Here is a 26,760-nt window from a genome sequence, read left to right on the forward strand (position 1 = left end):
ATTGCCCTGAGAGCTATGACTGCTATTTTGGACCAGAGCAGAGATACCCTGCTATACCACCTAGCCTGTGTACATGCAATATTCAGTGGGATAGATTCAGACAAATCCAAATTCTGTTTGGTCCTGAGGTGCATGAATGAGTACAAGTGTCGTCTTGCTTGTAATAGAGTATTGTTGTGCTAATTACATACATCCATATGAGCACAGGATCAGTATTTTACCCCGCATACCATTTTCCTCATTTCTTATCAGCCTATTTGCCCTTTCTAATTACTTTAAATGGAAAGTAAAACTAAACAAAAAAACCCCAACCACCAAACCCCCCAAGACTCCCCACACAAAACCAAACCATTACACTCAAACACCTAAAAATGTCTACCCATTTTTAAAATTCATTAAATAAAAAAAATTATGACATATATTCACACTGTCATAATAAGAGATTCCTGCATCAAAATCCCCATATACTTGTAAGAGTTTAGTCTTAAATCTTTATATATTTAGCCTGAAGCCAGTTTTTATGCCCAAAACTCAGAAAACAGGAATTTAGAAAGGACATGCTGACAGAGCTGAACTTTCACAAATGTATTCTCACTGCTGTATTAAACACTTAATTTCCCTTCCAGTGGTCCCGTATAACAAAGATTTAGAAGCAAAGGACTACAGCCTTCACAGGCTTTCCTGTGACTCTAAGAACAGGACTAGTGGAGACATTATTTATATCTCAGTTCAAAAGTTTAACTACTAAGTTGTTCATTAAAAAACAAGGGCACAGGTTGAATCCAAATTTACTAATTGTCTTTAACCCTTTCATTTATTAAAATCCCCTTTGACACATATTTACTATTGCTTCACCTCTCTCAAAACAAAAATCTTCATTCTTTTTCCAAGACTGAAAAGTCATTCAGATTCAGTGCACCTGTTCTCACTGTTTTGAATGGTCAGTTCAACTTCAGTTTTAAGATGGTTTTAACCCACTGAACTACCCAACATGAACCTTCATCCCCTCTGGAAAACAAAACCAAACACAGCGTGAATACACAACTTTTACACAGTACAGTAAAAAAAAAAAAGGCAAGCTTTTGAACTGAACAGTCCATTTACAAAGTACAGAAGACATTATGTAATTTCTAGTTGTGAAATTAGATTCAAATTCAACAATATACTTCTCTCCAGTCGTATAAGAGAAAATTATGTTATAGTAACCAGCTGTGTGTTCAAGTACAAAGAAAGGTAAACAGAATTTTAGAATGACTGAGACTAGACACAGTGATACATACTCAGTTTCCCAACAGAAATGTGAAGGAAGCTGCATATCACATTAGTCATACTTTGGAATTCAGTCCAAAATGTTTCAATGGAAACAGTCTGTTCTGATTAATTACTACTTCATTACAGTTATGGCAGCTTTTTTCTGAAAATAATTTATCTTGAAGCCATGTTGCTGATTGTCTATAAACCTGCCAGACATGGGTTTCCAGGTTCTATATTCCAAAGGTGCTCCTACCTGATCTTCAATCCTCACAGTATTTGTCTCGCTGTACATGTACCTGGTATAACTGCATTAAAACCTGGGTCACTCCCCCTTTTTTTCAGGGCCTATCAACCATATAACTGAATTTCTTCAACTCTATTTTATAAAATAATCACCAAGGCAAGGACTGGATGCTGAGTCACACCTCTCCCCAAGTCTGCCCCAAGATTCCCTGAAAACATGTATCATTCTGTAGGCCAATATATCCCCACATCCTCCATCCGATTGTAGAAGAGCTGTAATCCATTTTCCCACCGAAGACAACTGCTAGGAACAGGTCTGGGGAGTGGTTGGATGGCCAGGAAGGTGTTCCATCCAGACCGCTGGTCAATTAACTCTTGAAAAGGTACTTGACCTCCCTCTTGAAAGTTTATGGAGCATATCACTTTTGTGTTGGCATATGGACATCTGTACTCTAACAGAGATGATATAGCGGACACCAACCTGGAAAAGTTAGGGTCACATTTTTCAAATATACATAGAGACTGAAAAAGGTGCTGACAGATTTCTTCAGACAGCTTTAAAAGTGCCTAAGTAGGTACAGGGAGACTAGAAGTACCTCAAGCACCTAAAAATTGGAAAATTGGATGCCTAACTTGATTAGAATCCATGCAGCAGCCCACTGGCATCTTTAGGTATATAAGCACCTCCAGTGTGAATATCTTTATAAATTCAACCCATAAGTCTTAACATAATCTTCAGCTACAGTGAAAGTTCTAATATGGAGAAAAAAAAAAAAAAAAGAATTTAAAACTCATGTTTGATTCCTAAAAAGCACCTAAGACAATCCAGTACCATTCCAGACCTTTCAGATTTTTTCCAGTCCAGCATATAAGCAGCAACAGTCTAAGTAGGTTAGCTGCATTCTCTGTTAAGGGAATAACTTTGTCATACAGGAAAACTGCACTCCCCCCTGCCCCCCCACCCCAATGTGGTATAGCTATGCTAAAACACAAAAAGCAACGGATAAAGTGACATGAAACAGAGCCTGTCACAAATTACACAAATCTAACTCTAAAGGTGAACAAAAATTAAATAAGAATCAACTCTCTCAGTCTTTGCAGCTGCCAAGTGAACAAAAAATATTCAATGAAATCCACACCAAAAAGTTCTTTTTGTTCAAGGGTAACATGTCTTGTGATTTAAAAGACAGCCTAACAAGGTAGGACCATAAACAGAGACTGCCACAAACTATAAAGCCACTGAAAAGAAATTGTTATTTTTAAAGCACTTCTCAGAAATCTAGACATTTGCCAGCAGACCAGATAAAGCTCACTGAAATCCTTCTGTGAAGTTTTTAGCTCCTCTGTCAAGTCTTTGGAGCTGCTGCTTCCGCACCGCCAGCTTCTTGCCACGCTGGTTGCCCCAGTGCAAGCTGCACTAGTCGAAAAGGGCCCCTAACACCACCAGAAGGTGCTGGGGAGGCCATGGCAAATCAGGTTTGATTCACTATTGAGGTAACTCTCCAAGTTTCTGAAACTGAAAGATAGGAACTCCAACAGCAAACAACATGAGTATATCAAAAGTTCATAAGGAATTCAACAATTTCCATGAAGATCAGTGAGGCATCCATCCCTCTTTTTCTCTTTGCTTTTTTCAACAAATTCCCTTTCAGTTCCAAATAAGGACAGACTGCTGATTAAGTATCCTGTTATTTCTGAAAATACTGGATTCAAATATTATTTCTAGAGACATAATTAGGCAAATTTTCACATACACCTAACAGTACAGAAATTTTTCGTTAAGAAGAAATTTTCAGACTTAAATTACATCCAGAGTTCAATTCAAACCCTATAAAAATATTAACAGCTCCAAGGAAGGAGGGAATGCAACTTGTACTAACATACTGCAAATGTCATCTTCCGTCATAAAAGCTACTGCAATTACTGTTATCTTTAAGACTGCCAGGAGAATTCAGTTAAAGAGAAAGTCATTGCTCATTCTGGAAGCATTTTACTTCAATAAATCCTTGCTCATCGTGAGGATTTACTCCCAAAAGAGAAGTCCAGTTCCCTGTGTTCTGGCCACGTTCTTGATTCAAACAGCTGTACCTCCCTGTCAAAAGCCTCCCAGTACCTTCAGTAAGGTATGACTTCAGCTTTTATCTTCAAGCAATGCAGAGTGTTGCCACCTCTTAGTCAAACAGTTGTTAACTCAAGAGGTGAATACATTTAACTTAATTTTAATCATACCCCTCTCTCTATATACAGAAACTACATTCACACGTGGCAAGAGGGTTCGTTTCCCTGGCGCAATACTGTCATGCGGACGCACCTTCTGCTGGAGGTCCGACAGCATACCAAAGACAATGTCGCAGTTCGCAAAATACTTCTGAGAGTTTTCCTAATAATAACAAGCACTGCACATGAATCTGATTTACTGATATGTGTACAGATGTGGCTAGGTCTCTTCAACAGCAATTCTAATGGACTCACCTGCTTTCCATAGAGTAAGCACACTAACCCATACTACAGACAGGCTTGTACAAGCTCCGAAGCTGTCCAAACAGATCAAGCATGAAGAGAAAAGCACTATGGCCTTTTCTCCAGACACCCCCCGCACTGAGTAATTTTTATGTAGCACTTCCACTTTAAGCCTGAGTTAGAGCTTCACTGTTAGAAGCAGTGTGGGCAGGAGCTGAAGGGCCATGCAGATCACAGGTTCAGCATCCTCCAGCTTACTCCAGAGACATTTCATTCTCTTCCAGCCTACATATTATATATAAGGATTTATGCAAAAATGTGTACAGAAAGCTTGCCATCAAGAGGCACGCACAGAGACTGCCCTCTTGGCAAAACTTTGCAATGGCACTACACACAAGATACAGTGTCGTAAGAACAACCAAAATTACCTGCTGCCATGAGGTTTTTATTTAAAAAATAGGAAAATATGCATGTGCATTTCTGCAGACTAACAGGGCAGTCACTGTCCTTCCCTGTACAAATTTTTTCCATTCAATAAATTGCTGCAAGTTAATAATCATCATCAAAATATTCTGAACACGGTAACACTTTCACAGAACCCCACAAGAGACAAGTGGGAGCACTCAGTACATGCTGCAAACAACTCTGTGTTTGAACCATTACCACCAGAGAGATACTGCACTCACGCACCACGTCCACTTTCAGATACAGACATTAGAGAAAAGGATTGATTAACAAAACTGGTAGAATTCCAACTCGGCATATGAAGCTAACCAGACGTAACAACAAAAGCCCTACCTCAATTTTCTTCTCTAAAAATGGAAAGGTGGAGGAAAGACAGTTAACTTAATTAGTGGTTACAAGGACCATATAGATTTAGAAATAGAAAAAAGCACTAACAAATAAGTAAGTAAATAAAGATACATGATATAGTAGCCTACATTTCAGCTTTTTTCTTTAAACATCCTGAAGAAACTATGCCTCGAAAAGTAGCACCTTTTCTAAAAGACTGCGTGACTGTAAATACATGTGTACAAGTTCCTTCTGTACACATAGGAACTGTTCTATTAACATGTAGTAGACCTTCAGTGCTATTCAGAATTTCAATAAAGACTGTTTTCATTTTCCTTAGGATTTTGTTACTATTGACTCTACAAACAACATACTGAAAAAAGTCAGAGCACTAAACAGCACATACTGCTGACCATGGGGGACAAACTCCAATCATTTCACCCAGCTTATAAAATAAACCACTTAAATGAGATCTTCTCAGTGATCTGAAAACTGGAAGAAGGAGGAAGAGATTAAAAATGAACAACTTAAGCCCTCTTCTAAAAATAAATTCAGAAAACTTCATGTAAACACATGCACCTTTCAGAATTTCAACCTTCTCTTTACAAACACTATTATTGCTCAGATACTAACCTATACTCCAGGTTGCAAGCAGCACCCCACCCTCAGACACCCTGCCAGGCCAAGCTCCCGAAATTATGCCACGTGGAAATTTTGACTCGCCCAGACAGCGAGACCTGGCAAGTTTAAAGTACCATCAGGCCAAGGATCTTACTAGAAACAGTCCCTTTCCCCCTAAAAGCATCCCCCCAACAAAACCAAACCAAGACAAAACCACTTCAAGAGAAATCAAACATACAAGGTGAACATTCTTGGGTCTTTTTTTCAAACACGTAAAGGCTGCTTTGTCTAATATCACCTTTTAAAACAGGTTTAATTTCATGGAAGACAAGCAAATAAATTAACTTTAAAAATTTGAGAAAAATCAAATGTCCCCCCAAAACCACTATATACTTCAGGAAGGTGAGGTATTGTTACAGGTGAATGGTCTTATAGCATCAGCATAGGCTAATTTGAGAGAAAGTGTTTATCTGCTTAAAATAAGTGCTAATAATAATGTAGTATTATTACATCAATTCAATCGTAATTAAAATGTTTTCCTCTCTGAAAAAGGCAATTTAAATATTTCATTGAAAAACTAAGTGGTTTTAATAAAGTATTACAGGCTTTCTCTCATAGTTTGAACGACTAAATCCAAATGAGCCATGAATAAATCACATAAATGAGAAACCACAAATAAAATGAAATAAAGTTACTTGAAATTACAATTTTGGTGCAGCTAAGCAAAGTACACACAATTCAATATTTTCTGAATATGATTTTTTTTTTAAAAGCTAGTAAGAAATACACTTGCATAACTCATCATATTGTGCTTTCTAGTAATACCAATATATATTGGTTGCATTTTTCATGGAAAATAAACCAAACACTTTACTTACAGTTGTTTTAGCTACTCATGCTTTAAGTTCCATGTTTATAGAGGCTGAAACTGAATTTGTTTCGGCTCCCCCAACTTTCATACTCACACACAAAAAACCCATTACAATTTATTATATTCAATGTTACTATATTAGTGACTGTAGAAGCAAATTACACTAACACCACCACTTAACCTGAAAGCCTTAGGCACAGAAGACAAGAGTGTGCAGGTATACAGTGTAATTACACGAACTCTGGGTTAGCAAAGCAATTGTACGGAAACACGGTCTCCTTCATTTTACCTGAGCTTTGTACTTCTATCACACAACTTCTTAGTCGTTGTATTATTCACATTTTAGCTGATTTTGTATTTTGGACTACAAACTGTTCCATCTTGAGGCTCCACAATATTGATGGTTATTTCTCCAATAACTCGTTCCATGGCCTTACATGAGTCATTACTCTTTCCAACAGCTAATATCAACGGAATTAGGAGTTAAAGCCCACTTCAGAGATCCAGCTCTATTTGTACGCAAACAAACAAATCCAGCTCTAACTGCATGCAAACCTGAGATAGAAAGGGGTGGTCTATTTAAGCTCTTAACATACCAAAGTTTGGCCATACTTTCTACTTCAATCTTTCTGTCTCTGCATATGAGTTTCCCTCCTCCCCGACACTTTCTTCCTGTCACATCCCTACTAATCTTTTTGCTTGGCCAGCTACTTCCCGTCTCCCACCCATCACGTGCCCAAAACAAATGACCTCAGCGTGGTGTGTCATCTGAGATAACAATGATGGGATGTCATGGTTTAACCCCAGCCAGCAACTAAGCACCACGCAGCCGCTCAGTCACTCCCCCCCATCCAGTGGGATGGGGGAGAAAATCGGGAAAAGAAGTAAAACTCGTGGGTTGAGATAAGAACAGTTTAATATAACAGAAAAGAAGAAACTAATAATGATAACACCAATAAAATGACAACAGTAGTAATAAAAGGATTGGAATGCACAAATGATGCGCAGGGCAATTGCTCACCACCCGCCGACCGACACCCAGCCAGTCCCCGAGCGGCGATTCCCTGCCCCCCCCTTCCCAGTTCCTAAACTAGATGGGACGTCCCATGGTATGGAATACACTGTTGGCCAGTTTGGGTCAGGTGCCCTGGCTGGGCATGAGAAGCTGAAAAATCCTTGACTTTAGTCTAAACACTACTGAGCAACAACAGAAAACATCAGTGTTATCAACATTCTTCTCATACTGAACTCAAAACATAGCACTGTACCAGCTACTAGGAAGACAGTTAACTCTATCCCAGCTGACACCAAGACATGGAACTACCTTGCTACGCAGTATTAGATTGGTCCTCCAGGACACACCTAAAACTGAGACCCTGAGACTCTTCCTAGCACCTGCCTCCCAGTATGCACTTTGTGTTTGGATGTTGGTCAGACACTCATATCTCTTCTCCCAGGTTTCCAGGGCTGGATATCAGTGCAGAAGGACTACAGGATGTTACTGCAAAGCATATCTGCTCCACAGTCCAGAGGTTGCCTCTGAAGCTCATTTTCAAAATAAAGTTTACTTATTTCCAGGGCAAATTCTTGTCCTTTGGTCACTTGGTGGCAAAAATGGTAGAGAAAAACATCTACACACTCCCAAACCACATATGCTTACTTTTATCGTCTCTCAACTAGAATTCATAATAAATGTTAAAACCATTTGATAATACCTGTTTGCTTTTCTTTATAAAATAAAGCTTTGGTTTTTATCTCTAATAAAGCTATGCAATTTGTTTCAAAGCTAGAACTTTTTCCCAATCCCTAGACCCATATTAAACTAGTTGCCATTGCTATATAAAGTATCTATTGCATCTGATTTCAGACAGTGCAACCTCAGTTGTGGAAAGTGCCAAGGAGTCAGGATACAAAACACCTGGTCTTAAACAGCCAGGATCTACAGTGCTGAACTCCCAAAGTCAGAACCAACCACTTCCATTTTAATCAAATGTGAAGTGTAATGCTGTGCAGGTTAACTTACAGCATCTCAATAAACTGCTATAAATGACAGCCACTTGCTAAAGAAGCAAAGAATTTATTGCTCCTTACATTTGTAATAATTCAAACACATCAACAATTATAACCTAATCAAAAGCGTTGTCTAACCTACACAGCATCGTAAGTTTCACTACGATTGTATCACAGATGCAAATATAGTAAATACAAATTTCATGACAATTTCTTTTAAAAAGGAGATTGACAATGCAGAATGTCTTACATGATTTTAGCTAAGTGTTCAGATCATGAGAGGTATGAACTGCTTTGTGTAAATAACCTGAATTTCCAGTGTTTCCTGTGTAAAGGACAGATTACTCATATTCAATAGCATTTCAATGGATATGTCCAGTATGTCTAACTAAAGGTGAAAAAAAAATTCAGGGAACTTGAGAAACAGTTCCATCTAAGAGTTTCAGAAACACTTAAGAAAACAGCATGGTCTGTCTCAGGCATACAAAACAGGCTGCACACCTAACGGAAAACTAAACTGCAGATCTGGAAAAAAGTGAACTGGCAGGAGTACGGGGGAAACAAACCAAAACCAAGACAAGTAATAGTTCGCTTTTTCAAACTAGATGATGTCCCCTTCACTTCTTGTTACTGTTTCTCTAACTCCTTCAATACATAGCTTGTGGGGTTTGGGGGACAATATTTAAGACAGATGCTAAAAATGCTGTGGAGCTTAATGTAACTGGAGTCAACAGGCTTTTTGTCTTTGTACTGAATGTACTGCTGATTATGATGTTTCACATATCTAAAAACAGACACGAAAACTTTAAGCCCTCTGGTCGTTCCTACAGGAGTCTGTTCTCGAGGCCAGTGACCTACTACCTGAGGAACACACTAAGAAAGGAGCAGGGAAAAGGAATCCACCACTTTACTACTACAAAATACTCCGTACTAGGGCTAATTCTAAATCAAGACAGATTTATCCACCAGGAGGATTGCTAACTGATAAGGCCAAGGTTGTCTTAATGGACAATGAAACTCTGGACACAAGTCTCACACAGTATTGCACATACACAGAAAAAGTCTTTCAGGAAGCCTCTCAGTGGAACAGGGTAAATGTACCTATACTTTAATTTATACTGCAAGGACAGTCTTTCTTCTGTCATACCCAAGCCTGAAAGCCATTTGGGCACAGTTAATTATTCAGAAACTTCCTTGTCCCAGGGGTGATGTTATTTCAGAACAGGGTAGCTATAATTGGGCAGTAACTGTCCAGAGCTTCCACATTCAGAGATAATTTCTTGAGCAAGAGCCTTGCAATTACTTCTTTTTGAAAAGCTGCCAAGTTATTCCCCAGGAACAGCAGCAGTGAGAATCTATAGCTATAACAAATCAAGGACCTCCATGCTCGATTTCACTAAGGCAGCTGTGTGTCAAAATCCAAGCCTTCCAAGCATCTCAAAAACATACTGACTGCTGCCTTCTACAGCAAATAAATCCCATTTGTCCCACGACACAGATTTTCTGTCAGGAAGCAGACAATTGTCTGAAGTAATCTCAACAGAGAAATGGTCTTCTCCCAACCCAAACTTGTGGATCTGCATTTTAAGACAAAACAGATCCATACAGCTGCTCATGGTACAAAATGCTGTTGCAATCGAAGCAATTAATTTTTACCTCTCAAGGCATTCAGAAAAAAGTTTAGTACTCTTGACCACTTCTGACGCTCCCAGTGAAACTTCAGAAGGGGAAAGCAGGGAACATAAAACTGAGGAGCTGCGATCCAATGCTGCCTCTGGTCCTGCTCCATATTTTGGTGGAAGTAGTACAGATATAAAATTGCTAGACAGTAACATCTGCATAATTTTGTGCTAATAGATCCAAGAGAGATATCGTAGTACACCCCACTCTTACTTCTACTCTACAGAGATCCAGTGATTTTCTTTCTATCGCCTAACAACAATACAGTGACAAATGTCCACAGTCTTACCATAGAACCAAAAACCTGAGTGATGTAGACAACCATATGTAACAGTGAGACACACAAAGTAAGAAGACTTCAGCCTCCACCAGAAATAATTGTACATATCAAGACAGACCAATGTAATACACAAATTCTCCAAAAAATTTCATCTTGTCTCACAAGAATACATACACTAGAATTGGTGCAAACATACTACTCCCTGGTGTGCACGACAACATGCCTGCTTATCAACTTGTAGACAAAATGCATTTGTCTAATTTCTCTCCAGTGAGACTCCTCTCAATTTCACTTGAAGATGGCTCAGGTGTAAGTTTTACAATCAAAACTGACAGAACAGTCTTTGCTAATTGGTATTTTTGGTTTTGCTCTGAACTAACTTACCTTGATAGCTCTATGAACCATTACAGTGGTCATGTTTTAAATGCCATGCCTTACTTAAATATGCTGAAGCCTGCAGAGAAAGCTGGGGAAGAAAAACAAAACCAGCAGAAAGAACTACAAATAAAATAGGAAGCCATAGAGTTTCCTACTCTGAATTGCAGGGGAAAAAAAAAAAAAAGAAAAGAAAAAAAAATGAAATCTTATTAAAGTGGTTCGGATAATTGTGACTTGCAGCTTTTCCATTTCACATTAGCGAGACTGCATATATGACAAAGGATTTAAGGATAAGACTGCAAGAATAAACATCAACAGCTGCATGGTACTATAAAAATCTTCAACTATTCTTGCTTTAAAAATACCATGACTGTGATGAAAAGAACTCCAGGGAAAGAAAAAATCCACCGAATTCTCAACACCCCAGAATGCTGAAAAAAAAAAAAACTACCAAAAAGACTAAATATAATCATACCTAATGTCACTGTGCCAGTTACTCCTTGGTAATGATCCACAACCTCATCAATAAGTAATAAAATGAAGGTGACGGAAGTCAGTTTACTCCTCAGTGAAAGGAAATCTCCCTCATTTACCACAAAGTGCTATAATGCTACAAAACAGCTGATAGTCTGTTCAACATAGTAACTGCCCTGCACACTGAAACCTTGAGTTCAGTCGTTGATGTTCATAATGTTCATTCACATTTGTGCTGTTGAGATTTTTACAGCAGTAAATTTTAAACTAAATTTCAACCATGCTACAGACTATATTTGTCCTTCGTTCTCCTGGCTTTCCAGCCATCACTTAGCAAGCTGCAAACAGTTTCTTAAAAAACTGCATGTTAGAAAGCAGGTATTTTTCCCTCCCTTTATGATCATACAATCCATGGTGAACAGGACAAAACAAAGAACAGATCAAAACAGAATCCTCATTTCTGGCATGAAGAAAGCTAAGCATGGAGAATTTCAGCCACATGGGAATTTGTTTCTGTAATATACTGCATAGTGATTACATAAAGAGGCTTTGATTACTGTAAAATTCAATGATACATGCATTTCTAATGTCATTGGAATTCTTAAATGATTACACAAGCCTTTCATGTTTATTCATCAAATATTTAAAATACAGCATAATACAAAACATTTAACTAGTTTACTTTGAGAGCAATTTACTATGATCTTCTAACAAAAACTTGCTCAAGAAGATAAATTCTCACGTTACATCCACTGCATACAATTCTTACTTGATTTTTAAATAGAATTATTTGCTCAGCTTCATAAGTACAAAATTTCAAATGCAAACATTTACTGGTACAAGCACATCCATGACTGTAAAGAACACTTTTATGAGACACATGGTAGAGGGAGAAAAATCTGTTCTAATAGATTGAAAACAGAACAAATTCAATTTCCCAGAATACACACCCCAAAACTTTAGAAGAAAAATCTGTTTCCAAACTGGTTTTGAGTGCCTGCTTACACAACACAAAAGCAAGAGCAGACTTACCACTGTTCCATATACATTTCTTTTTATCCTTTCAATTCTCATGGCATCTAAATATATTACATATTATGAAGAAGTATTTTGGCACTGAAGGACTCGATTTTAAATACACTGTACTTTGTATTTCACATCAATATTCGTAAGTGTCTTTCTATGAAGGGAGATGGTTGAGAATATAAGACGAAATATGTTTGATTTTCAAGATGCTAAAAAATTAAGATAAAAAATATTATAAAAAAAATTCAAAATCATTTCAGGAAGTCACTGAATTGGTACTGAACTGGGCTTTGAAAAAAATGGAAATTCCTTAGTGAGGATTAAGAAGCAGAAGCTACATTATCAACATTTATTTTTCTTTTTTTTCAATATTTAATACAGTTTCTAGAGGTAATTCATTTCTATCAATGTACAATTTTGGCTGCAAGTAAAGAAGGAGGCATGAACATCTTTTTCCTGCAGTATAATTACTTGTAATAGAAAGAACATTCTAAAGCCTTATTTGACAATAGCACACGAAAACATGAAAAAGTAAACACAAGTTCACAGTTGTCATTTTTCAAGGAGTTCCATGTATCCACTTAAAGTTAGAAGTACTTCTACATCAACAAGAGAGGCATCCATTTGGGGGATTATTTTCCAGGTAAAGAAACTGAGTTCAATAGGCAAAAACAGGGTTTTTTCCAGTTTCATACTGGAAAAAACATTTTCTTAAGTCTTCAGCTTTTTTTTCACCTGCAGGAAGTGTTTCTCCTTTATAAACTACCCATCAACCATAGATAAACATGTCAACTGTTGTGTGTATAATCAACTTAAGTAGCTACAGCTAAAGGCAAACACATCACTATTTTCTTGAACGTCAGTTCCCCTTTTGTACATTTTAAGAGTTTGTGCTGGTGCGATGGGACTAACTGATCATTCACCTGACAAAAAAGGAAAATCACATACGAGAACAGCCAAATCCTATCCTTTGAGTCATTGGAGTATTCCCATGTTGCTGCATTTAGTACAAGGAAATGCTTCATGCTTGCAGTGCCTGGGCTGCCTGTGAGGGCTGCAGCACCCAGCCTGCCGGGAGCACCAGCCACCCCTCCTGAGGAGCTGTTCCTCCAGTGCCTTCTCCAGCGGATGCCTGGGTCAAAGGCACTGGGAGAGAAAGCAGATCAACCCTTTGAAAGGACAGAAGCATATTCTTCAACCTGAGACCATGTTTTCACAGCTAGGTTGCTCCACACTGACTAAAGCAATCAAGCATTGTGCCATGCCCTTCTTCCTCTATTCACTGCAGCGTGCATATTCCAGAGGAAAACATCCCAGCCTTCTGAACTAGGCACGTGCCCCTTGAGTCCTAAAAGTCGTCATTAAAAATGATAGGGCACCTTGGATTTGTTTGACTATTCTGGTGTGCTCAGTGCTGGTCGAGTGAGGGACGGAGCAATGAAGGATATCTATGAACATGCATATACAAAGTACTCAGGGAAGAATGATAAATCTGCGAGCTTTTTGGACAGTGCTACAGAGATTGGAACAATCATGCCTATGTTACTGAAACCCTTAGCTGGTTAATATAAAATCTACAGGAAAATGTTAACATTTACTATTTGGTTCCCTTATTTCTAAGCAATTTCCAAGGCAACCCTTTACATTTTACAGAACACAATTGGTCTCATCACTATGTAGTTTTACAACAGTTTTCCAAAAAGTCAGGTCTTAGAGCAAACCTTTGCCTGATGTGAGGCAGCAGTAGCATTTGATTGACAGAGTAGGTAGAAAAGGAAAAGAAAATGGAAAATTAATGAACAGTCGACTACAACTTTCCCTGAAGATACAGCAATGGGGAGGAGTTTGCCTCAATTAGGAAAAAAAAAAAAGGGGGTGGGGGGTAGGAGGAAAGCTAAGAAGAAAAGTAGGATGCTTTGAAAGAGAGAAAGATTTTTGCAAAGCAAATCCTCCCATTGAATTTTCAAGGGCTAGGCGCAAAGAGCAGTAAGGCTACAAATGGACTTTAAGTCTATACCTGTAACTTTCTTGGCCTTGACACTTATCCCCAATTCTCTTACTGATACACTAAGATATATGAAACCTTATTATAGCCTCAGCCACTTCAAAGAAAGATTTTATTTCAATATAAACCCAAATGAAAGTCAGCAGTTTGAATTTCCCTTTATGTATCCAGACTTTTAAAAATACTGAGAAAGACTGACAATAACGCTTTAGGTGGATTCCACATGCACATGCCCAGAAGAATAAAAACCATTCCTCCCCACAATATCTTTAATAATGGCATTTAGTAAGAATATATAGTTTGATGCAAAAGGAAAACTAAATCTAGCATCAAGTATATAGTTGTGAAAAAAAATTTACATGATTTTGAAAAGAAACATGAATATCTAAAGCTTTGTAGCAAGTATTTCTGTGGGTAGGACCGCTGTACTGTACCATACTGCTCTATTAAGAAGCATGAGATAATAAGAGTTTCTAATTTACGGCAATATTTCTCTACAAAACCTGCAGAGATGACAGTGAACAGAACTGAGAAAAGGAAGAATTTGAAGTGCTCTTTCTTTAAACACAGTAGAGTACTTCCAACTCTGCTTCAAGTTTTAAAGAAAAAAAAACAAACAGCTTCAGCAGTTTTAGTGTTCACAAGAGTGAAGGACTAAGCACTCTGGTACAGGCAGAGTGCAAATAGGTGATGTGCAAGCTTTCACATTTATCTCTGGTAATACATTTCACATACTGCTCTGCAGCATTCCTGCTATTCAAGCCATGGGCCTCTTCAGCAGAGATGGCAAACAACACTAAATTGCATGGTGGTTTTGTGATACAGATCGATGCCCACAAGGGAATGCAGAACGCTGTCACTTCAGATTTGGCTTCACAACTGAACTCAAAATGCCTCTTTCATGACAGTCTTTATTTCTCACTTACCCCAGTATAATGCAGTTTTAACACGGATACTTGCAATATCAAGAAACACACAAAGGAAAACATTTTGCAAATTTTCATTCAGTGTGAGCAAGTTTAATAGGCGATACAAACCTCAACAGTTAAAAGATACGTAATTTGAAGCCTAAACCATCCAAAACTGTCACTATAATGCTTGTTCCCATATCAAAAACTGGACTTCTATCCCTACTACTCTTAAAATTATCTAATTTACCTAATCTTATTCTCAGTATTTCAGAGAAAAATTGGGACGTAACCAATGCAAGACTAGACTGTAGAATGTGTAATATTTCAACTGCCTTATATATGTCCAGGTTCTCTTTTCTCTCAAGAGATCGCATTAGAGTGGCTGTTTATATCTTCAATATCACATGTGAATTCCAGTAGTTACATCCATCCAAAGGAGATTATATCTACCTGCTGGTCTAAGATAAACAGCAAAAACATCTGTTAAATCTCTAGCCCTAGCTAGTATATGAAGTCTCTGCTTTTGAAGCTTCTTCTCAAGCTTCCTGGTTTCCTTCTCCTTCTACAAATCAGGGGAATCCATGAAAGGGTGGATGCAGAGACCAGATAAAGCTGTCACCAGACACAGGGAGTTGCTCAGGGTCCTCTGCTTCCAGCACTTCTCCGTGTGTGGATCTAAAGGAGGCAGCCTGACTCACTGCGTGTCATACCAGAACACTACAATAGTGTTTACCTCAAGATCTTGCCAGATTAAAATAAACACAATCCCATCATACAAGGTGCAAACATTTTCAAACCCACTTTACAGACAGAAAAGTTGGTGTAGTAAGACTTTAAGCTGTAAGTGTAACTGCATTAAACGAACACAAGTCACATGTAGATGCAGCAAGAGAAGAACCAGTCTTGGGAAACAAGCAAACAAAAGCCTCACCATAGCTGAATATTAGGGTACTTGCCTAAAAATATAGCCACATTGCTCTACACAATGAAGTTCAGAACACTTGCTGCAGGACACAAGTACATATATTCTAAACACAGAACACAGAAAGACTGCTGCCTCCCAGCTTAGTCACTAGGTATTCTGGCCTCTTAGTGTAACACAAATTCATCTATTTTATATTTTCTGCAGGTCTGTCACGTGGCAGTGGTACCTGACTTGTGCTAAGCAGTATTTTCAAAGAGAATGAATCCAGCTTCAGCTTTAGAACTTGCTAGACCAAACCGGGCAAACCTGCATGCTTATAAGATAAGAATAGCTCACCTGTGCAAAAGGAGTTCAGAGGTAATATTTTAACAGCAAAAGAACCACTAATTCTGATGGTCCTGGACAATGACTTAAAGAACAGGTGCAGCCCCACCATTACAACAAAACCCAACTATCTAAAATCTTAAAGACAGTGCAGCTCAAGCCAGTGAAATATAAATTTGCTCATGGCAATATGGGAAGAAAATCTTTGCGATGTAGAAACAGATTTCACTATATGTTTTTCAGAATATGGCATTACCCACTGCTTTGCATGCATGGCTTCACTGGATATATTTAAATTATATTTCATAAACACACTCTATTAACTTCTTTATTCCAAATATATCAAAGTAAAGTAGGAATAGCATAGTCTTTATTAGAAGTTTCTATTTACATGAAAAATTACAGTAACCAATCACCCTAACTTAGGAAGACTAGCCAAAACAAAAAAAAAACCCACCAAAAAAAGTGTTTCATTATATTAAAAAGCCTCAATTACAGAAAGCCTGACACAGCCAAGATATAATTATAATCAACATCAGAGAGAGATGTATAAAAAGTGAAAAGTGCAGTTAGAACATTCAGTGTGTCAAGCACAGTGAATGTGATACCAGCTGCACAGCACTTTAATATAATTAAACTGCACTTCTTATATAATGTAAGTTAAATGACAGGCAAGAGTGAAGTTAACTATCTGCTTTCTGGTACAGGAATGCAAGCATTGCAAGGTTATTTTTAAATCTTTTTAAAAAGAGCAGCACAAGTAGCATGTCAGCAGTGCCAAAAAAAATTCTGGTTGTCTCTCACTGGTGAGCATCCCCTTTCACTTTAGCATTATGACCTATGTGCACAAACAAAGCAGTATTTAATTATTTTTGTATTACAGTAAAAATCCATTGGGTTTGAAAATGAGACCTAATTATCTTGTATCAACAGAGGCAGGTTTAGGCAAAAACCAAGAAAATACTTTACCCTGTGATGTACCCACTGCCCTTTCCCCACCTTCTCTACAGTCTTCTATTTGTAGCAGTAAAATCCTGCTGAGTTTAATTAATGCACAGAATTCACTTCCTTTAGTTTCATTTTAATTACAAGAGAAATGAGAAAAGAATAAGTATATATTTGTGACGAGATATTAGCTACTCTGAATTGGTTAACTGAAGCAACTAGGAGTAGTATAGCCCTGATGGTGTACGAATTCTTATTACTGTTGCTTTTTGCCCAATTTCTGCAAAATATTTTGCAGTCAGGACCAGGGTTTATTCTGCCACAAAAGCTCACTTGTATGAGCTGGTGAGTGGCCTGGAAGCACAGCCTAGAAGAGCAGAGCATACCTAACAGCCTTGGATTCCCCTCCACCCCCAAGTGGATTACCTGTCTGCTTGGACGAATGGTAGGGCTACCTGTTGCGGCAGTTTTTGAGGAAAAAGAAAGGCAGCTTTGTTGTAGCCTGGATAATCAGAACTGTGAAGCCACAGCACTTGGAAGAGGCTTACTGCCAAAGGGACACATGCCACTTCTTGGCTAATGAAGCAAGCATTGAAGTCTGTGCCACTGCAGCTATGCTGGTAAGGGTATCAAGCTATAGCTCATTTAAACCTGACTTTTATGAATCTATATACACCTCCAGACTCAAAGAAGTCACCTGAATTAATAGAAAAGTGTGATGGCTTCCAATTAGAGGAAAGAAAATCAAGCCATTTGTTCTATGGTTGCTGATACTCTAGGATATAAACAGAAGTCCAAATACTGCCGCAAATGAAGTCGCAACCTCGGTGGCCCGGGGTGATTCACATGTGCTGCAGTCTACATTGATTTAAATCTTACAGCTTATTTAATTTTTTCTTACCTACATCCAGTTTTAAAACACCTGAGTATTACAAAAGACTACATATATGCATACCAGAGATGGGATTAACATTTTCCCCTACAAAAAGGTACTATAAACTATAGATCTAGAATGTTTTACATAGGAACTACACAACTGGTATGACAAAAGAGAAAGGTATTCTCTTGTGACTTATCAGCTACCTTAATGGGATTCTCTAGGAGACACTCTAGTCCTGTACTACAATTGTAAGGAACAGTTATAAAAAGTTCTTAAAATTTTGCAAAAACTTATCAAGTTACATTCATTCTCTAGGCTACATCTTGTCCTGTGTAAGAGGCAGTACAGAGGTCTGCAACTAGAAGAGTACTAGTACAGGGACAGCTCTATGAATCAAGTCCACTTTTTTCGCTTACAGATAGGATATTATTTTCCATCATCTGTCAGTCACAAGAAAAACTGGAAGGGAAAGGACAAAGTCAAATTCCTTTCACACAATTCCTGTATCTGTGCATGGGTGGCAAGTCTATTGAATAAACAGCAGATCCCATTTTAAGTCCCTGTAGTCTAAACCATAACCAAAAATTAAAACATACACATTGTGAAAATGTGCGTACATGCCTCTTTCCCAGTTATTCTTAAACAGAAAAAATACCTTAGTCTATAAACTGAAAGAAATCCAGATTCTATGTCTAAAATACATTCCTGTTAAAGGACACAGTGAGGAGACAGATCCAACCTGTTTGCTCACAAAGGTCCAAAATTTAACCAAACATATCAACTATTTTCTACCTGAAAAAAAAAAAATCAGAAGTCTTCTAAACATATAACTTTACTCATGTAAGCAGTTCAAAGACATTTTCAAGTTGTAAAGTATGCCTTTAATTTCCTTCTTAGGGATAATTAACACATATACAGTCGTGACATGAGCTTGCACGGTCTTTAAGCATACCAGGGGCCAACTACAGATATATAAAGAGCAATTCAGCTAATTAAATACAGGTGTGAAAGACTATTTTTGATGCCCAAGAGAAAACTCTCAGCTGGACTCCAGCTGCCACAGAAGAAAAACACAGATCTCCCATAGGTCCTATGATATCTTCTAGCTCTGTAAGGCTGTCTTAGATCACCTGGAGCACATAAAACGGCACTCACCATCTATATTTGGCAGTTAAATCACTCAAACAGTCCCACTGACCTCCATACATCATCTCAAGTGAGTAACTGTTTCTCAGCGTAAAAAGCTGACAGTGTAACCAAAAGCGTACAACATTAGAACCCAAAATGATTCACTTTTAGCAGTGACACAGATGATCTCGGACCCTTACAAATCAATAATAGTAGCAGCCACAGGAGACCTGCATGTATCACCACACAAGAATTTAAAATAAAATATAATTATCCCTCTCAAACATCAGGTTACAGGCTCTATTATCATCCTGGTTTGAGCATATAAATAAAATATTATCAGAAACATATTTCTGAAAAACTATTCACAGCGATGTTAACTCAGTCTATTCCATATGTTCTCTGCTATCAAAAAGCACACAAGAGTAATCTTTAATTTGCCAGGAATACCTGTGCTGATTCATGTAACTAATTAAACAATAGCAAAGGGTCCATCTTAAGTGCATGGATCTCTTTCTCTATACTCTAATTTAACAACAAAAAATAAAGTACATTTTAGGTATAAGAGAAGAGCAAAACCAATTCTACATAAACCTGTTTCCCCAATTTGCAAACTTGCTAAAGAGAGCTAAAGAAGAACGTGGTGAGAAACTTAATCCTCGGTAAGATTTATGCAAGAAATAAAGCAAAGCACTTACCGTGTCTTGAGATTTATCTTTGACATCATAGACTGTTAGTTTTATTTTAGTCTCCTCATAGATGGGGTATTCCGGTGGGAATGTCACACCAGTCAAAAACAGTGGATCTCTTGTACCCTATGTAACACGAGTAAACATTCAGTAAGGTAACAGCTGTGCAACATGTAGTATGCCATTATGGATGTACAGAAACTGTGGACTCTTTAAAAGAAGTTAGCTTTCTACAGCAGAGATACGTGAACAGCTAAGTATTAACTAATCAGTAAGAAAACTGGACAACTTTAAAACTTTGTCAGGAAAATTTCAAAAAAATTTCTGGAAAGTTTTTTAACTGGAAAAGGTACTAAGTTCTTCTGAAACAGAGCCTAGCAACATGCTTTTAAACAGCTCAGCCACCAGGTACCAGTATTTGGAATACAACCTGTAATAAATAATCCCTTTCTTTATTCCACGATACTTTCTGAAAGTACTGCAATTTCATATTAATTTAAATGAACTAAGGATATAACACACACACGCACACACACAAAAGAGATCTTCATTAGGTTGCAATAAAATGTCTATAGAAATGCTATAGAGACTCCCTGTATTACATTAGGGATACTGATTTGTGGGGAGGGGATTCTAATACCCCTCTTGAGGCAGTAGTGGAGTAAGATAACATTCCTGTGCTTTGTAACATTATGATTATATCCAAAAGCTGTACACAGAAGTAACTATATCATGGCTTCAGATATACAAACAATTAAATGAATCATATAAAAGGTTGTTTGTAATTTCTTAATGTTTAATTATACTTAATTTCCAAAGATTACCAGGCTAGTATCCTTAAATTGTCTACTAAATAAAGGATTTTGCATAATAAATGCAATTTCTCTGGAAGAAAATAACTTTTCTGTGCCCCTGCCTCCCCCTCCCCCAAAGCTTGACTATGAAGCTGAGAGCCTTGACACAACAAATTCAGAGATTTATTCAGATCTGGGACATTGTGTTAGGAAATGCATCAACTTCTATGAAAAAGAAAATACATATATATATATTCCATGTTCTGCACAACATCATTCCAGATAGTCTGCAATGAAACATCCTTATCAGATACGAGGTATTTGAATTAAGCAGTTTCAGGATGGTTGATGGCTGAAACCATAACAATTTGATTAGTAGTTGGTTGAAACTGATCACACAAAGAGCTCATGAAATATTCTCATTGTATTTAATAGTTAAAGCAAGTCTTTGGCAAAATCGTGTATGTGTTTACAATAAGACTTTCCTGTTTCTTAATGAGTCTCTCCATAAGTTAAGAAAGTTACACCTACACTGCCTGCTCACACTTAATTTTCTCCGTGAACTATTTTTGCTTGATGCTTACAGGGCAAGGCAAAGACTAGCAAAGCAGCCTCAGACAACTTTTGCTGTAATATGTGATGCAAGTTACTAATTATTTCATATAAAGTCACAGATGTTTCATACACACACTCTTTTCCCTAATTATAGAAATAGGCTAATATTTTTCAAATTGCAAAAGCATCAGCTTTCCAGTGGAAAAAATAGAACAAGAAACAGATAGGATAACAGACCATATAATACACCTATGTTCTTCTGTAATTTAAAAATACTTTACAAACTCACTGTACTCTTAATTTAGTTTTACTTTGCATTGCCTTGTCCTTTCAGGAGAGCAACTATTCCCTGTTTCATCCTAGACCTACGTTTGGAGAACCAGAGTATTCTCTACGCCTCTACTTGGAACAACAGAGCTTTCATGAAAAGCCAAGTTCATTTCTAACTGTTTATCCTGGTTAAATGCCAAGAACTACAGAACACTCTAAGGTATGCTTTACTAACTGCCAGAGTGTGCTTGTCTCACCTAAGACTATGCACTAACTTGTTTTATTTCTCATTCACTTGCTAAGGAAGAAATGAGCAATTCATTAGTCAACATGTTAATTGAATAAGAGACTCTCACCTCCACGATTTCAGTGCTTGAATACCTCGTCAAAATGTGCTCTGCTGGATGTACCACCGAGACTTGTATAAACGTATTCAGCTTCCGATCACGGGTAGCAGCCACTAGATCCTTGCATGCTGGAGACAGTACAAAATAAAAATAAAATACTTAAAAGAAAACTCTGGGAAGAGGCTGTCACAGGCACAGGACAAAGCAGACTACACTCCGGCTCCAGATTAAATCTTTAGAGACAAGTCGATTTAACACAGGAAGTCCCTTGGAAGTAACTTGCAGAAATAGGAAGTCACATGCTGCAGAACTGAACTGAGATTTCGTTTCCACTAAAAATACTTGCAGCTTCTGCAAACCTCCCTGCCAGAGGCTCATCAGCTCCAGTATATGAATGTGCGTGCGCATATGCACACACACACTGCAATGGTAGGTAATTTTACATAAGCACTCATTTAATTTGCCACGAAATCTCTCGTAGCAGCCTAATTTGATCATCTCTTGTCTGACAATTTTCACAGTACGTGACCATTTTAAACACATTCTAAGCCAGTTAAATGCTATCAGTGATTAGGTTAGTTTATATAGTCTGATACTACATTATGAACTTTTTAGTAGAATTAATAATCAAGTAAAAATCTACATACCCAAAAGCAGACAGCAAAATAACCAATTCTTTTGTCAGTGACTGGCATATAAATGAGAAGAATAATTGTATTCTGGCTATATGACATCATTATTAAAACTCATTCAACCTAATATAGAGAAATTCAGTTCTTGTTTAATAATTCATTTTTATCCTGGGCTCAGAGTCATGCAGGTGACTGAGTTCACTCTTTAGAATAACACGCCTGATGCCTTCTAACCAAAAGGATGAAAGCACCAAAGAAAAAAGAAAAGGAGGAGGAAAGAAACAATGCACCATTAGCTGCTCTGCAGAAGGGATGTGGACTAATGGGGCATGCATTGGCTCAAATGCAAATCCCATCCACCTTACGTTCTTCAATAAGGAATATGCAACAGTGAATACTGTGATAGGATCTACCCAGCCTTTTCTGCAGTGCATCAAACTGCACTGGGATCTTAGAAGCCTGAGGGAAGAAAAGAAAAGCCTACGGTTTTGGAGAGGCTAATTGTCAAGAAAGAGCTGAGGACATTTTCTAGCAGTCACTGCCAACTGGGAGCTTCCTCAAGTGCAGCTGACCTTTAACATTTGAAAAGGTGAGTCAGATTATCCTCACAGCAAGCAAACCTGGTCTGATGAGAAGCCAAGGCAAGGAAAGCTCTGCTACATACAAAAGGCAAACGCAGCTTGGTTTATACTTCTTTTTCTTTGGGCTTGGACCTGCTGCTTGAGGAAATAAAAGGAAAACTAGCTGAAGCTTTTTTACCACTCTTCCGTAACAGTTAAAAGGGAACAAGGAAACAATTAAATCTAACCTTCACAGAATATTTTGAAGTTTTTGCCTTAGCCCGAATTGCCAATGAAATCTCTTGGTAGACAGTCTCAAACTTACTCTATCGTAATTTGGTGGTAAAAGTGGGGTAAGAATAAAGTTTGTGCATGATGAAGTCTTTATGTAACAGCTGATATAACAGCGCCAGACTCAAATAGCAAGCCAGCAATTCCTTGCTACTAAGGCTCACCGCGTTATTGAAACGACTCTAAATGTTAGCACTACTTGATATGACCTGAAGATTTATATGAGTAGATTTACTGAAAAGCAGTTAGTAAAGCACAAAATATTGGGCAGACACCTACCTATTTGAACTATATCCTCTCTAAAGCTGACCACAGACGCAGTATCAGATCATTGAAATTTCCAGATACAGCCATTTCCCCCCACAAACCCTTATCTTATGCCACCACCCAATCCTTAAATGTTCCACTTTATAATCATGTTTTTAGCATATAGCAGAGTAAAGCACAGTTTCAGAGGAATGGCAAGAGGGCTCATGTTCACTACAGGGAGTTGGAACACTGACAGATATAGTCAAGTTTTTCACACCCACCACAAAGGAAGGCTAGCCAGCTCACAATTCAATGGACCTCCAAAGATGAGCGGAATATACCAGAAGGGAAAAACAGAAAGAGACAGAAACTTAGGAAAAACAAAAATAAAGCCCCCCATAACCCCACCAGTGACTCTGGCAGGAACCCTACAGCTGAACTTTTGTAAAAAGTACTAGTGCGTGATGAATGGAGGTAAATCCCCCACAAATAATGGTTTGATTTACTTGTGGGATATCTCAAATACATTAATTAGATGTGACTAATTCTCTTAGCAGCCAAGAGCACAGGCTTTTATCCTATTGATAAATCTTTAACAATAGGAAGAAGATCTGCACTAAGTGGTCACCACCTTGATGATACCTGAGCATAGGAGACAATTAATTCCTGTGATAGTAGGGCAATCCAGTCATTAGCTCATTTTCCTGTAAAAAGGCAGCTTAGCAACATGATCTTGAATTTCATTGGCTAGAGTTGACATAAAGATAAATCATCTGCATATCTCCAATAGGGAGGATCAGCATAAAGTATCAGAACTCTTTGGGAGATCCCAATGCAGAAGGATACATGAAATAAAATGGAACCTGCATGTACTTTGATGACAGAGTTATTTGTCTGTATTATGACATTGGGCTACTGCTGTTCACAGCTACCCTTTCAGTCAGAGAGGATATTCAATAAGGTTGTCACTGGCAGAGAACTGAAGATTTGGTGTGACACAGAATTTGTCAGTTTGAGCCACAGTGCATCACTTCCCTGAAAAACAGCCCAACTGAAATGCTTAACAAAGCATAAGGGCTACTTTTAAACTGATGCCGAAGAACAGAAGTTTGTTATACCCTGTTCACAGCCTGGCAAGTTCCACAGCCCCACACTGCATTATTGCCCTTTGAACTACTGTACTAGCAGTATCTCTGAAGATCTTAGGTCTTCTCAACACTCTTTGGACAAAGTGAAACACTACACGGCTGTGAAAGTGAAATACCAGCTATATGTTATATATTTAAACACATCTGTTGGGCATTATTGACAGACTACTCAAAAAGAAACTGATGAAAAGACAAACACGAAAGGCATGTTATGGCTGTTTTCTTAACTGCAAATGTAACACAGTGAAAGCAGGTGACAACATCAATGCACTTTCCATCATAACCTACGCCCAAGCAGACCATATACATAGGTCGCATTATTTTTCAATACTTCACTATGCTTGAATTAATTCTGGAAAAACTCATCAACAAAACTCAGTGAAATGAAGTGACAGCTTGTACTTACATGCCAAAAGTATATGAATCTACTCATTGTGACTGTTGACTCAGTGTGTAAAAGCCTGAGTCATCCATTCCCCTGGTGATCCCATCTCTGCTAAGCCTATCAGTGTGCAATGAACGTTTAAGGAAGAACTGCATTAGGAATAATTTATGCTTTTATATCAACAAAGAAAAAAGTTAAGATGGCCGGAAGAAACAACTCCTTTACATACTAAGGAAAGAAAAAGAAGGAAAGAAAGACAGCAAAGTTATCACTATGTGTAGAGCAAGATGAAAGGCTGCAAGGAGAAAGAACTACTCTAGAATACATTTACAAATACTTATGTATTTTGCAAAGTTCTGTGGTCTACATTTAAAACTGTCTTACTATTTAGAATGCCTTAAAACAGATAACATTTAATCAATGTTATCCTTCAACACTTCTTTTCTAAAGAATAAAAACAAAGAGAATATTGTTGTTTCAGTTACTCTACTGTTGTTGTTCTACTATTAAAACTATAATATTGTTCTTACATGAATGACAGTAAACAAGCGCTCCTTTTCTATCAGTCATGCCCATACATTGTCCTGTACATTCCAGTACCACTACGATGCACACACCCCACGTGTGCTGTAAACGCAAACAGCATGAGTAGATGTTTGATTCTGAAGTCCTGCCACATTCAATATTTCACTGTTCTCTACGCTGCACTAACATGCTGGCTGTGCCCTTCATCCTTCCGTGTGCATGTGTGCACACGTAAAGACAAGAGAAAAGAAAGACTGGTTACTGTTTCCTCAAAACTGGGCTATGCTGTAAACACAGCAGAATCTTGCTTCATGGTTTCAGTGACCAATTCATGGGATCAGGGAGAGTTTTCTAAAAATGTTACCTGAACGGAAGAACAGAGCACAGAGAGAAAGACCAAAAAATTCAATGACTATATAACAATAACAAGGGAGAAAACAAATAAAACAAAAACCAAGGCAGATATAGTCTGGAAATTCATCATCTACCTTCCCAGAAACTGTAACAATTCTGACCAGGTGTTCAGCACTGCTCCAAGCACTAAGCCCACTGGAGCCAGAAGAAATTAATCTGGCAGAAAAATGGGGAGATGCAGCATGTCCCAGAACTGAAAAAGATCCAGTAGCTGGAACAAACGACAGGGGCAGAGGGACTGAAAGACATTCCCAGCTCAGAGTTCACAGAGTTGTTTGGGAAGGAAGCCAAGGACTAGCCCAAGAATTGGGAAATGGCATTGAAATTAATAATGTTTATTTTTGTTAGTGGGGGAAACTACAGCACATTGGTGAAAGTCTTCCCAGACTAGGAATTCACACAATGCATGTATTAACCTACATGGCAATTTGCGAGGTAGCTTTTTCTCTAGCCAGTGACAGAAATGACATTTCCCACAGCCTCATTCCCTCCCATTTTCCAAACCAAAACAGATTCCAAGGGGCTGGCAAGGGACAGGAATTAACCAGCATAGCCCTGTTGTCTCCCGGGCACACTATTTTGTATGCTGTCAAAACAGAACAGAAAATTAGTAGTATCTGAAGACAAGGGGCATGGGAGAAGCCTGTGTGTCTCACACACATATGTGAACATAATGTTCAAAATTTTTTTTCAT

General features: G+C 38.0%; 1 protein-coding gene across 1 annotated transcript in view; it reads right to left on the reverse strand.

The window, feature by feature from the left end:
• Positions 1–26,760, reverse strand: part of INPP4B (inositol polyphosphate-4-phosphatase, type II, 105kDa) — a 297,867-nt gene that overhangs the window by 159,682 nt on the left and 111,425 nt on the right. Inside the window, exons 6-7 of the mRNA XM_010566942.1 lie at positions 21,872–21,990; positions 19,906–20,022 (exon numbers count right to left, since the gene is read on the reverse strand). Of these exons, the coding sequence (XP_010565244.1) occupies positions 19,906–20,022; positions 21,872–21,990 (236 nt within the window). The remainder of the gene's footprint in view (positions 1–19,905; positions 20,023–21,871; positions 21,991–26,760) is intronic.

This window comes from Haliaeetus leucocephalus, unplaced genomic scaffold (assembly GCF_000737465.1).
Source record: "Haliaeetus leucocephalus isolate CR32 unplaced genomic scaffold, Haliaeetus_leucocephalus-4.0 Scaffold220, whole genome shotgun sequence".
Classification (NCBI taxonomy): domain Eukaryota; kingdom Metazoa; phylum Chordata; class Aves; order Accipitriformes; family Accipitridae; genus Haliaeetus; species Haliaeetus leucocephalus.